Source organism: Sturnus vulgaris, chromosome 29 (genome assembly GCF_052056855.1).
Source record: "Sturnus vulgaris isolate bStuVul1 chromosome 29, bStuVul1.hap1, whole genome shotgun sequence".
NCBI classification, from domain to species: Eukaryota; Metazoa; Chordata; class Aves; order Passeriformes; family Sturnidae; genus Sturnus; species Sturnus vulgaris.
Genome location: NC_142271.1, coordinates 2,728,565 through 2,741,617, shown reverse-complemented (window position 1 = coordinate 2,741,617; position 13,053 = coordinate 2,728,565). Strand labels below are relative to the sequence as shown.

The window sequence follows — 13,053 nt, the reverse complement described above, 5'->3', positions numbered from 1 at the left end:
CCCCCCAGTGTGCTAACAAACTATTTGCTGTATTCTGGTTATTTTTATCTCTCCCAGTGGAAATACAAGTAATAAAAATAGCAGTATTTTATAACAGGGAAAACAAAACCTCTGGTGCACAATTGTGCCTTGGAGAGAAAACGCTGTAATGTTTTTATTTCAGGAGAATATTAACATGTGAAAAGAAACCTGAGAGCTCCTTGATTAACCTGCTCCATCAGCCTCCAGAGAGGAGCATGGATGTGCAGGAGCTGCTTTTCCTGGGCTGCTGCTTCCCACCCAACACCTCAAGGAGCCAAATCTTTGGCCAGGTCTCCTCATCCCCTCTCCCTCCTGCTCCCCCAGGCACCTTCCAGCCCCTGGGAACATGGTGTGGGTCACAGCCATTCCCAGCTCATCCCATTCAACCATCCCAAACTCTTTCACAAAACCCACAGCCAACAATCCAAGTGTTTTTTTTTCTGGCTGGAGAGGTGTGGATGTGCATGGAGGAGCTGTTTGCACATCCAGCTCACCCTCAGCATCCTCTGCTGGGAGCCCCCCTGGGAGCCCAGAGCAGCATTTGCAATACTCCTATTAATAAAAAGAAAAAAGAGACAGCCCTTGTCAATCACTTCACTACTTAATAATCTCCTTCCACAGGTGACAGCAGACAGAATCCTAAATGACAGATGTGCTGGCAATCGTGTCCCCAAGGACCCTCACGGAGCAATACCCGGGCTCAGCTGAGCCATGCAGCACGTGGGTCTGTCCCAGCTTTGGCTTCTGCTTCTTCTTCCCCAGAGCTCCACATCCCCCCAAAGAGGGGCGTCAGCCTGGAATAAATGTGTCCTTGCCCATGGGCAGAGCAGGAGAGCCCACGACACTGGGATGGTTTGGGAGGGAAGGGCCCTTGGAGCTCCCCCAGCTGCCACCCCTGCCATGGGCAGGGACACTTCCCCTGCTCCAAGCCCTGCCCAGCCTGGCCTTGAGCCCTCCCCGAAGAAAATGGACAAAACACAAAAATTCCAGTCTGGACTGCCCCTGGAGAAAAGGCTGGGGCAGTGGGGGAGGGATGGTGTGGGGGGATTCTGTGGGGTGTTGGCTGCCCCTGCCAGCACCAGATCCCAGGGCCAAAAGAGTTCACTGGCACTCCTTTGTTGTTGTTGTTGTTGTTGTTGTTGTTGTTTCAGTGTCTTTACTTACTGATAACATTATTTCCCGAGGCTGTAAATGACAGGACACAGGGACACCCTGCTGTTAGCTTTGGCACAAAGTTGTTTGCTGAGTTCATCTGCTGAGGTGACAGCCAGACACACTCTGAGCCCTGAGAGCCCAGCAGCCAGGGCAGGGCTGCAATGGCAGCGACTTCAGGGTCCCTTCAACCCAAACCACTCTGATTCTGTGATTCTGTGATTCTGTGATTCTGTGATTCTGTGGCTGAGAACTTGGGGACAAACAGGAAAGAACATTGTTCAGTCAAAAGGAAGGAGTAACTCATCGGGTAACTGAGGGTACAGGTCTTGATTTGGATGAAGCTCTGTCATCTTACAGATTTGGCCCCAATAAATTGCATTTCAGCCATGATTCTGCACCCAGAAATCCTCCCTGTGAAGCCACTTGCTTTCCACCACCCAGGAAAGGCAAGAAGGAGAGAGATCCTTGGAAGCACAGGGCAGGACAGAGTCTCCAGACCCACCAGCATAATTAAATTACTTCCCACAGAATTTAGTTTTCAACAGCCAGCAGCAAATAAGATGGGCTGGCACAGTGATGTTCTGCTCAGCCACTAGAAGGAACCTGGGTCTGTATCTGGAGCAGAATTAGGCTGATTATAACTGGGCAGAAGATTAAACTGGTTTGACATGTCCACAGTCACCCCCTGAACCAGCAGCACACCGAGCACCAGATCTCCTGCTGGGAAAGGGAAGAGGGAAATAAAGGGGTTAACAAAGCCCAGCCTGAGCTCTGGACACCTGACTGGGACAGAGAACTCCCAGACAGCACAGCAGAGGATTGAATGCTGACCACACTCGGATTAATCAGGTTTTCCAGAGGGCAGAGCATGGCACGAGGCTGGTCCAGGAACACTCTGCAGACCACACTCAGTACCCACGGCCCCTTCAGCTCTTCAGTGAGTAATGAGGGAAGAGCCAAAAGTCTCAGGATTCCCAATTCTGGCTCTGCCTGTTCCTTAACTCATTCCAGGTGGTTTGACCAGGGCAGGAGATGGACACGGGGAAGTCCAGCCCACCCCACTGTTGTTATTAACTCCCAGTGGTGTCCTGAGCTCCAAACAGGATCAACACACCCAACATCCATTGCAGGGCCTGATTTGACCCAAAAATCCAGGGCTGAGACCCCAGGCAGGCTGAGATCCCCCTGCCCTCAGCTCCAAGGACACACAAGCCCAGGAGGGGCATCAGACCCCGGATCCTCAGAGCAAACCTGGGCAGGAACAGCAGTGACTGCCCTGGGGACCTGCTCTGCTCATGGAAGGGATCCCAAACCAAAACTCAGAGACACAGAAAGGGCTGAGGAGCATCTCCTTCCTGGACAGGTCTCAGCACTGCAGAGAGCTCCCAGAGCTGCACTGCAGGCCTGGCTCAAGTGACAAGTCCAGGAGATTTCAAGTGAGAAGTTCCTTGGTGGTGCTCAGCCTGGAGGAGACCAAAGGGAGACCTCACTGCAGTCACAGCTTCCTCGTGGGGAGAAGGGGAGGAGCAGATGCTGATCTTTGCTCTCTGGGACAGGGACAGGAGCCAGGAAAGGGCTGGAGCTGGGTCAGGGGAGTTCAGGTTGGATTTTGGGAAAGGTTCTTCCCCCAGAGGGTGCTGGGCACTGCCCAGGCTCCCCAGGGAATGGGCACAGCCCCAGAGCTCCAGGAGAGTTTGGACACTGCTCCAGGGATGCCCAGGGTGGGATTTGGGGGTGTCTATGCGGGGCAGGGACTGGATGATCCTTGTGGGTCCCTTCCAGCTCAGGATATTCCGTGATTCTGCTCTGGTGACATTCCCAGGAGGTTTTCCACTGTGAATGGTTCAGTTACACTCATCAGAGGAACGGGACAAGGCTGTGACCTGCACAGAGCTCCAGCAGCCCCTGTGCCCTGCGGTCCCACGAGGAGAGAACGGTGGGGCTGCTCTCACACCTCATCCTCATCCTCATCTCCATCCTCATCCCCATCCTCCTCCTCCTCAGCATTCCTGGCGGATGGAGCTGCCAGGGCAGGAGGGGCTGGATCATTGCAGCACGAACATTCCCGGATTTCCCCGGGCAGGGCTCAGCTCTGCTCACACTCCCGGAGTTTTTGGAGGCTGAGACAGGGAGGGAAGCGAAGGAGGTGGAACCCCAGCTCAGCACATCCCGCTCCAGCTCCTGCAGGTGCTGTCAGGGCTGCGGATGGAGCAGAGCAGAGCTCTTCCCTCTGGGTTAATCTCTATTTCCAGAGCCCTTTCCCAGCCATTCCTCGGGAAGGGGCTGGCGGATATCCGGCGTTCCCAGCCCAGGTGAGCCTCAGCAGGTCTCTCCCACCTGCAGAAGCCCAAACCAAGAATTTCTGCCCCAGGAAAGCTCCACTGGCTGGGGGCCCGTGCAGGGCTGTGTTTACAGCACCATCTGCTGAGCGATGCCTGCAGGAGGATTCAAGGGAACTGAAATTAATTTCGGATTCCTGGCGGGATCCATGAATTTCACGCTGCCTTCTCGCAGGGGTGTGCTGGTTATCCAGAGCCCTTCCCAGCCCAACTCTGAACTTCCCCGTGCTCCTGAGCTGATTAAAGGCCAGGCTTGTAACAGCAGTGGCAGTTTGCGCCACTTAATTAGTTGTTTGTAGTAGTTTCTTTTGCCTCAGAGCCAGGATTTAAAAATACACGAAGGAAACTGATTTTCTCGTGTTCGGGCTCGGTTGTTCATTAAATTGTATCAAAAAGTGCAGAGTGTTTAACAGCACTTCTGGCTCCCTGCTAAAAGTAAGGAAAATGGAGTAAGAGTCAGTTGCTACAAGGTCTCTTAAAGCTAAACAGTCCAATAGAGAATTAATACTTATATTATTTATCTTTTTAACCTAATAACTAATTTCCCATGACCCTCAGTGTGACACTGACTGACCAACCAGAAACCACTGCCTGAAACCATGAAGAAGAACGAAGAAGGAAGATGAACACTGAAAAAGACACTACTCAAAATTTTCCATTTTTTTCCCCATACCTATTACTATACTATAAAAACTTCAAATTTAAAACCCTTTACCATGTGAAATCACACACCTCTATTTCACTACACACCCCTGATTTTAATTTCATCACTCATATTTAGAAGCTTTCTCCAAGGGCTCAGTTAAAAAGCAGTGTTCCCCAGAGGGTCAGTGCCTGACAGCACAGAAAACTCAAAACCCCCAGGGTTCTGGGATCCCACACAGGCTGGCAGCTGATCTGTGCTCATTTAGGGAGCAGAATTCACCCGGAGCTCAGCACTGGTTGTTACAACATCTCCTTCCTCTGGAAAGGTTCAGTGCAAATAGAGAAGGTAAAGAACTCACGTTTGGGATTGTCTGGAGGCACAAACTCCAAGAGGAAACAAGACTCCAGGTCGGAATCTTGCACCTCGTTCTGCAGTCAAAGGCAAACCCCTGTCAGGTCCAGGGCATAGACCTTGTTCTGTGCATGGTGGCAGCTGCAGAACTGCACCAAACACGGCTCCAAAAGAAAATTCCAAATGAATGGGGGTCCCAGGCACTCTGAGAGCTCTCTCTGTCCTGACAGGAAAGTGATCTGAACCAGATCCACACTGCAGTGCAGATCCCATTGCCCAAAGGTTTATCCCAGCCCCACACTCCCACAGTGGTGGAAATCCTCAGAAAATGGGATTTCCAAACACTTCCGAGCAATTATTCCACCACAAAAGGCTCTGGGTTTTGTCTCTGATATACAAGACAAAAAAAGTAAAGGTTCTCTCACCCGCAGTTACTGGACAGGTTTAGTTGGGGTGGCTCATCCTGCCCGGCCTCAGAGGTTGTGCCTGGGGCTGAGCTGCACAAACAGCACCAAATTCTGCCCCTGGGCAGTGCTGGGGGTGCAAAAAGGGCCAGGCAGCAGATCACGGAATCCCAAAAGATACAGAATCCCAAACCAGTTTGGATTTGAAAGAACCTTAAAGCTCATCCCATTCCACCTCTGCCATGGGCAGGGACACCTCCCACTGTCCCAGGCTGCTCCCAGCCCTGTCCAGCTCCAGGATGAAGCAGCAGACCCAGCCCTGCACACTCTGCCTGCCCTTGCCGAGGAGTCCCCCAGCACCCCCGGCCACTGTGACCCAGCCTGGTGCCCACTGAAGGTCTGTGCTAAACCTGCTCATCTCTGATGTGTTAATGAGAGGAGCAGGAATTTGTACTCCTGGTTTTAAACCCTGCTAATTTAGCAAACATTATCCCAGCTCCTCAGCATTAACCCGAGTGGAGACCAGCCAGCCCTGTGCTGCAGCCCAGGGGAAGCCGAGGAAGGTAATTTGGCAAGGAGCAGTTTGCTCAGCCTGAAGTGCTTTGCTCTGCTCAGTCTGCTCCAGCAGCTCTGAGCAAAGGACACGGGGGCAGTCAGGAATGCAGCTCAGCCCCTGTGAGCCTGGTCAGGCACTGCAGTGACCCAGAGCTCACTGGGGAGGGAGATTAACGAGGGGAAGGAAGGCCTGGAGTGCTCCCATGCTCTGGAGAACATCCAGACTCATCATCTCAACAATAACTCCAAAATCATCTGTGTCTACAGAGATATCCACACCCCTCCAAAGCCAGGTAGGATGGGGCTTGAAGCAGCTTGGATAATGGAAAATGTCCCTGCCATGGCAGGGGTGGAACTGGGTGACTTTGAAGTCTCTTCCAACCCAAACCATTCTGGGATTCTGTAATGATGTGAATTCCACAATGGCAGCAAGGGGTTGAAGGGTTTAGCAGCCATTTCTAATCTTTGGTAGGATTTTGGGATGGGATTTTTCACCCCGGGCTGAAATGAAAATTTGGAACTGAAGAGCAGCACTGTGTGATGGGGTGAACAGCTCAGTGTCATTGGAGCAAGCCAGGAGAATTAATTAAAGCCTGGAGAATTAAACCCAGGGCATTAAGAGAAAGAAATCCAAGCAGAGTCAAAGAGAGGAGCTGCAAATGCCAGATGCCAGCCCAGCCACAAAGGCCAACACCAACCTCCCAAAGAGCTGGAGCAGATGGGCTGGCAGGGCTGAGCAGATGGGCTGGAGGAGCTGGGAGTGCTCTGGACACAGCCAGGCAGCACCTGGCAAAGGGAAACAAAACAAAAACAAACACAAAAAAACCAAAAAACAAAACCAAAGCCCCCTTCGAGACCCCCTCTGGCAGCTCTGGGGAGGCTGAGCTGGGCACTCAGGCACCAGCACACACAGGGCCAGCAGCACGCCCTGCTGCAGGGTTTGGGCTGGAAATGCAAGGGTTAAACAGAAACCACCTGCTCCTCTGGGCCCGGAGCAGAGCCCAGCAAGGGCAGCAGTGAATCAATCAGGTGTTCTTTGTTTCAGCAGGAGCAGAAGCTTCAGTGAAGCTCAGTGAACCTTGTCCTAGAACACAGCTCTCACCAGGGAGCCTCTGTGACTCTCCAGCCACCACAGGCACCTAAAGAATAAACAAAGAGTGAGAGAAAAATTGGAGTTTTGTTATGAGCCACAGCCTGAAGGGAGCTACTGGTACATAACAGACCTGCGTGGATCTGAGCCTTGAGCTGGGTTTGGGGAGTTCAGACACCCCCAGGCTGGTTCCAGCTTGCCCCAGCTCTCCCTCTCTGGCTGCAGAGAAATGATTCCAAGGGAATTTTGGCTGAGCTGCAAACTCAGTGCCTTTCCTCCCCGCAGCTCTGTGCTGAGCTGGGCACGGCAGGAGCTGCAATCATTGCAGGGCTCCTGGCAGAACCAGGACCAGTCCCTGCTCCAGCCACACATCTGCAAAGCTCAGCTCCAGTTCTGAGCAGGAAAATCAGGACCCTGCTCCAGCAGCAACATCCACCCCAAAAAATGGGATTTCCCAGTGGTGGGGAGCAGCTCAAGGCACATCCACCAAACTGCAGCTCCAGGTGAGGGAACACAGCACAATTCCAGGTGTGCAGCTTTTTCACTGCAGGCAAAAGGTCCAGAGACCTCCAGACCCTTGAGTTCCATGCCCAGGTACAGATAAACGAGACAAATCATTTTCTGCAGCCTCAGCTGGGCTCACCTGGGCTCCTGCAGCCCAAGTTTCACCCTGTTCCCACACTGCAGGGGTTGCCAGGAAAGTCTTTTGGCAGGTGTGGATCCAGATCTGATGATGTGCAAGAAAGAAACTCAAATGGAAAGAATGATTTTTCTAATTTAATAGAAATAACCAACCAAAATGGGTTCCAAACAATGCTTTAAACTGAGCTAATACAACTTCTACAGCACATTCCAGAGCACTTAACAAGAAATATTTACAGGCAGCTAAAATATTAAATAACCAGGGAAAGAAAAATTTCTGTTTTTTAATTACACACCAGCAAAAAAAACCACAGGAACAGAACAATTAGAAACAATAACTTTAAAAAAAAAAAGTTAAATAGGATGATTCAGATAATACAATATCACAGAAACAGCACTTGGTTTTTTTTTGAAGACTCATATTAAAAGATGAGGCAAGTTTATTATGTGCAAAATGAGCCAGTTCCAGTACTGGAAGCAGGAAATAATTGAAGAATCAAAGAATGCCATGATTTAACCATTCCAGGAGAATGTTTACATGTCAAACAAGCTTTGCACTGCACAAATCTGAATTGGATTATTTACATGTGTCCTGGTGTTCTGAGCCTAAAACTCCCTCATTGCAGGTGTCCAGGGGAGCTCACTGCAGACTGAATCCTGCCAAAATCCACCTTACAAAATATTCCAGTACCTCTCTTTGTAGAAATTCTTCAAATTCTAAAGACAGCAGCCTCGAGCTGTGATTTCACTCAACAGAAAAAGCCCAAACTGCATTTCATACACTTCATAGTCCACTTATAATAAAGAATCCCAAATTAACTGCAATTTTGGAAAGCTGCTTCAATCCTGATAGATTAGAAAGCACAGAAAAAAGGATCCCCATAAGCCAAGTCGAAGTAGATGGAAGAGTCACTGCAAACACAGTTTGAGAAGACAAAATAAATCACCATACCCAAAGATACAACCCCTATGTGCCATCTGTGTAAACTGTGGCATTCACATTTTTATTTTAAAAAAGTACCTCCATTATTTGCTCAAACAGCTACTTCTTAAAAAAATATGGGACTTTCTCCAATTTTTTTTAATAAAATGCCACACTCTATACTGTCAGGAACTGCTGCACACTTTGTTTTTAAAAGCTAGGTTTTGATTTGCATATAAACTTCCCTATAAAATTGTTATCCAAAGGAAAGGATTCCTGTCATGCTGACAGGCAGCTGACAAAGCAGTTTTATTGCTTTTTTCCAAGGAAGAGAGTGAGAAAAACAAGGAAAAGCCAACTGGGAAAAGCCAATTCCCAGTACATCACACACTCAGCTTCAAAATACTGTGGCAAAAATCTAAACTTTTCCAGATCAGCCAAAACCAGGTGATAAAACAGAAAATTGGGCTCATTTTAAGGACTTCTCCAGTGGAATGTTAGATCCAGGATGAAGAGTGTCACAGTGAAGTGTCAGATCCCACACAGGGGAACAACCTCTCCCCACTAAACTGAGCATTTCTGCTTGAGGTGTTGGGTAAAACCCATTTTTTGGATGACAACTCTGCTTTATTGTGCTCTAGGCCACTTAATTGCAGGGCACAGCTGAAGAAAAGCCCTGAGCCCTTTAGGTGTTGAATTCCCACTCATCACCAGGAATTCCAGGCAGGACCTGCCGAGGTCAGTGAGCAGCTCACACTGAGCACTTTGCACTCTCATTTCAAAAGCAAATTGCCTTTTCCTTCTTTGGCTTAACTTAAAACTTCACGGGCAACAAAAATTCTCAGCCAAAACGGAGACAGGAATTTTTTGGGAGTTTTTTTTCTTTTTTTAAATGAGAGCAGAGTTGCACCAAGTGCCAGATTTCTCCTGCCACCCATGGGATCACAATTTTACAGATTTCCTGATGTAAACTGTGCTCTGATTCCCCAGGTAAAACACTCACACATTGCACACCCAGCAGCTGGCACGGAGAAGATGCCCAGAGAATTAGTGGCTCATTAATACAAACCCAGTAATTTGCTCCTGAATGAGCTACAAAAGAGAGAGGCACCAAAAATTTATTTCCACTGAGCAAACCCTTCCCAGTTTTGTGATGAACATCCAGACTACAGGATCAGGGAGAGGATTAGCAGAATTTATCTACCCTTTCAAATAGAACTTTGCTGCTTTCAAAACAACGACTGAATTGCTGCTTTGGGAGTTCAAAAATGAAGGGGAAGAAAAAAAGAGAGGATATTTTGTTTCCTTGTAGAAAAGAACACTTGAGATTTCTTGCACACACTCAAAATTCCACACAGAGCCCCGGGGAATGGGTGGGAGGTCTGCAGGCTCAGTGGGGTCTGTGCAAGGGAAGAGCTCAGGCTTAGCAAGGTCCAGCTCAGTTGCACTCCTGGTGTGCAGAAGATGCTGAGCATGAGCTGGACGAGTTCTCCACCTGGAGTGCAGAGCTGGAGAGGCCACCTCAAAGGAAAGGCTGTCCCAAAACCCTGGGAACTGCTCTGGGGAGCACAGGGTTCTGTTCCTGCAGCAGCTGGGGGGGCACGAACCTCCCTGGAGGGTTTGGGGTGAGTCCTTCCCCCCCCGAGCTCCATCTGGGACCCCCCCCGTGCCCATCCCATGCTCTGGCTCATCCCCAGGATCCAATTCCCAGCTGCTGCCCAGCTCTCAAAGGGTGAGGCCTGAAGGTACCAGAAGTGCCATAAAAACAGGAGCCCCGAGTGAAGAGAGTTCACAGAATCTTATTTTCATGATAATTTTAATAATATTCCTTTTGCAAAATGAAGCTGAGAAACTAGAAATGCATAAATAGGCAATACACAGAGCCATGAAATGATCCCTTGTCACTACCAGTGTCCTATTCACACATCAGCCTTTCCACGGGCAAAGTTGTTGCTCTTTGTCAATTTAATATGTTGAAGTGGAATTCCTTTTCCTTTCACATACAAACTGGTAAAAAATAAACTTAAAACAGCACTGTTAATGTCTAAGAAATGAAAAAAAAAACCAAAACCAACCAGTTTGAGTTTGAAGTGTAACATTTGAGTAAAGAAGTGAGCTGGAAGTTACAAATATCTTCAGTCCCCTCATTTATTGCAAGAGGGAGAATCCCAAGGTACACAGACCTGGTTCTTAAAAAAGAAACCAAATCTGCAGTGATTTGCATAAAGACTGCTGAGAGCATTTCTCAATTGGATATTGTGCTAAAATATTTCTCTTTACCATGATGGCAAAGCGTGTTCAATGTCACAGGAATTCTGAGTACACCAAGGCCCAGGGATCTCCCACACAACTGCTGGATCACACAAAGGATGGCAAACTGACATTGCCACCTCGAGCTCCTTGGTTCCATCAATTCTTCAACTTCCTTTAACAAGATCAACATGAAGGCCAGAAATTGTATTTCTTGACTTGTAAAAAGTAAAGAAAACAACTTCTTGAGCTGTAACTCCTTGTGGTTCCATGATTTCTAACCAGGAATGCTGGGATGGAGGCAGTGCAAGGGAAAGGCACTGCAGAGGTGCCTCAGGGGCTACTGAGGGAATTGGGAAATTGTTCCATTCTCACTCTGACCAAAAACCACTCAAGGCCAAACCCTGTGCAAGTGCTTTGTTCAATGCATGGACAGGCAACCCAAACTCAGACTGATTCCAATCTTCCTGCACGTTTCCCTCACAAGCTGCTTCTGAAGAAAATTCTGAGAAGTACTCTAAGAAAAATAAGACAGAACCTCAAAATGAATGCAATGTTAGAAATAGCATATATTACAAATCTTTTCTTGATAGGAACAATCAATAAGAATACATATTAGCTTAAAAACAGTTCAGCAAATGTTGCTGACCTGCAAGAAATCTCAATTCACTATTTACAAATAAGACAAAGTGAATACAGGAAATTTTACACATTTGGTAGTTAATAGGTTATTGTTTGCCGAGTGGTCTATTAGAAACTGATATTTAGGAAGACTGGAAAAACACCCCAACCAGTTATTACCTCTTCAGTCTATATTTTAAGTACAGAAAACTAGAGAATGAATACTGGAGAGAACATTCTGCCTCGTCAGGGGGTCAGGGACAGATGACAACGCTGAGACTTCTGCCATGGATGCCATTAAAATGTTCTGGGTACAGGACTTTAATAAATACACCTTGTCCTACTGAAAGGGATTGGAGCCACCAGCTTAGCCTTTCACCTGCCAAAAATCCACATTCCTGCACTCGCCCATTCAGAACAGTTTAATGATTTTTCTTTCTTCTTCCTGTTGCTATACGTAAAATGGAGTAAAGAAAGCAAAATGGCAACAGTTGGATCGACACAGAAGATCAATTATTCACAATCCTGCTTCAATGAGATGATCAAAGCAACGACCAACACACACTTGAGTGGACACAGAGGGGATTTCAGGAGCTCTGCTCATGCTTGGCACTGCAGGGCAATGCAAGCTTCAGTCACTGAGTGGGTCCAGTCCTGCAGATCGTGTCACTACACAGTCTTATCTGTGCATGGAACATCTCCTATCAAATCTGCTTCTCTTCAACATTCCTCCACCTCTGTCTGTGACACCAGGAGGAATGTGTCCCCTCCATCAGGAAAAGAAAGAATATAGCAAGTAATCAAGGAAAAAAAAATACAAACCACCAAAAATTTACAATACAGGTTTTTTCCCCTTTTGATGAGAATGTTTTTCTGTACAAGTGTTTTTTGTTATCTAATACTGTTTAAAAAGCTATCAGCTTCTTCAAGATGGCCACTGTAGGCATGATAATATTCCAGGAACACTTAAATAACAGTTTTTACAATAGATTTTAGGTCCATATCATTAGATTACTTTATATGCACTGGTCTCTCATCTGATTTTAGGCGTTTTCTACGTGGTTGTATAAAATCTTCATCGGAGTCCTCAGTTATTTCACCATCATCCTCTTCCTGCTCAAATTCAGGCAAAGGCTGGAAGGTCCTGTCTGAGTAGATCTCTGTAAGTTTATCTTCAAAGTACAATGCAACTGCCTTCCCTGCCTGTGCTACTTCTGAATCAGCCTGTGGATGGAAGAAGACAGGAATATTCACCTGTTGGAAATGCACATCCCTTCACCAAGTGTGCATGGTCTGAAACGCTTACCTTCAAATTAATCTCTTGTGTTTCTGCATAAACTTGAACAACTTTCATCATCTAAAAAGGATACCAGAGTCAAAAAAAATGAAATTATAATCCTTTCTAAAGTTATGAGATCGCACAGGATTGGATGACTAAAGTCAGCCATAACAACAACAGAGTTTGTTATGGTTTGTTAGCTTTAGTTCCCAAACTTAGGCAGCAGGTTTAAAACAGTCTTAGGTGCTAAATAAACCTTCAACAGAACACACAACTTTTGTACAAGTGGCTCCCAGCCATTTTCTACTCGTGACTGCTTTCTCCAGGATAAATTGGAGTTGCCTGGACACGATAGTGGGGAAGTCTCCTTTGGAGGGAAGAGCTCCAGGAGCTTTCCTGGGGATTACCCCACCTGCATTTCTGCTCTGGAAAAGCTTTTGGCTTAGAGGCACTCGACATGATGCTGCTGTAAGAGGTCAGAGTGACTCGACTTTTGCCATGAGCCAGGCAAGCTGAAACACATTTTTTCTTTTTTTAAAAAGTGAGGAAAAAAAAAAAAATCACCACATCCCTCAGTCCTTCCTTCCTTGTTGTACTCTGGTCTCTAAGAGCTGCAGCATGTTTTCCTCTAGAGTTTCATTCTAGATGCTTCATTAATTGCCTTGATTGAGAAGTTCACTTAATTACCTCATGAACCTCCCCTAATGCAGGGACATAAAGGAGCTGGGGCTGTGAAAGTCCCAAATGTTTGTGAGCAGTTCCAGCATCACATCATTGA

The 13,053-nt window shown here is 47.4% G+C and overlaps 1 protein-coding gene across 2 annotated transcripts in view; it reads right to left on the bottom strand.

Annotated features, from left to right (window-relative positions):
* Positions 1–7,325: 7,325 nt before the first annotated feature.
* Positions 7,326–13,053, bottom strand: part of TRIM33 (tripartite motif containing 33) — a 40,419-nt gene continuing 34,691 nt past the window's right edge. Inside the window, exons 19-20 of one of the 2 annotated variants that reach the window (XM_014872776.2) lie at positions 12,303–12,353; positions 7,326–12,220 (exon numbers count right to left, since the gene is read on the bottom strand). In XM_014872776.2, coding sequence (XP_014728262.2) covers positions 12,008–12,220; positions 12,303–12,353 — 264 coding nt within the window. In that variant the 3' untranslated portion in view covers positions 7,326–12,007. The remainder of the gene's footprint in view (positions 12,221–12,302; positions 12,354–13,053) is intronic. The other variant, XM_014872777.2, reaches the window with a different exon arrangement.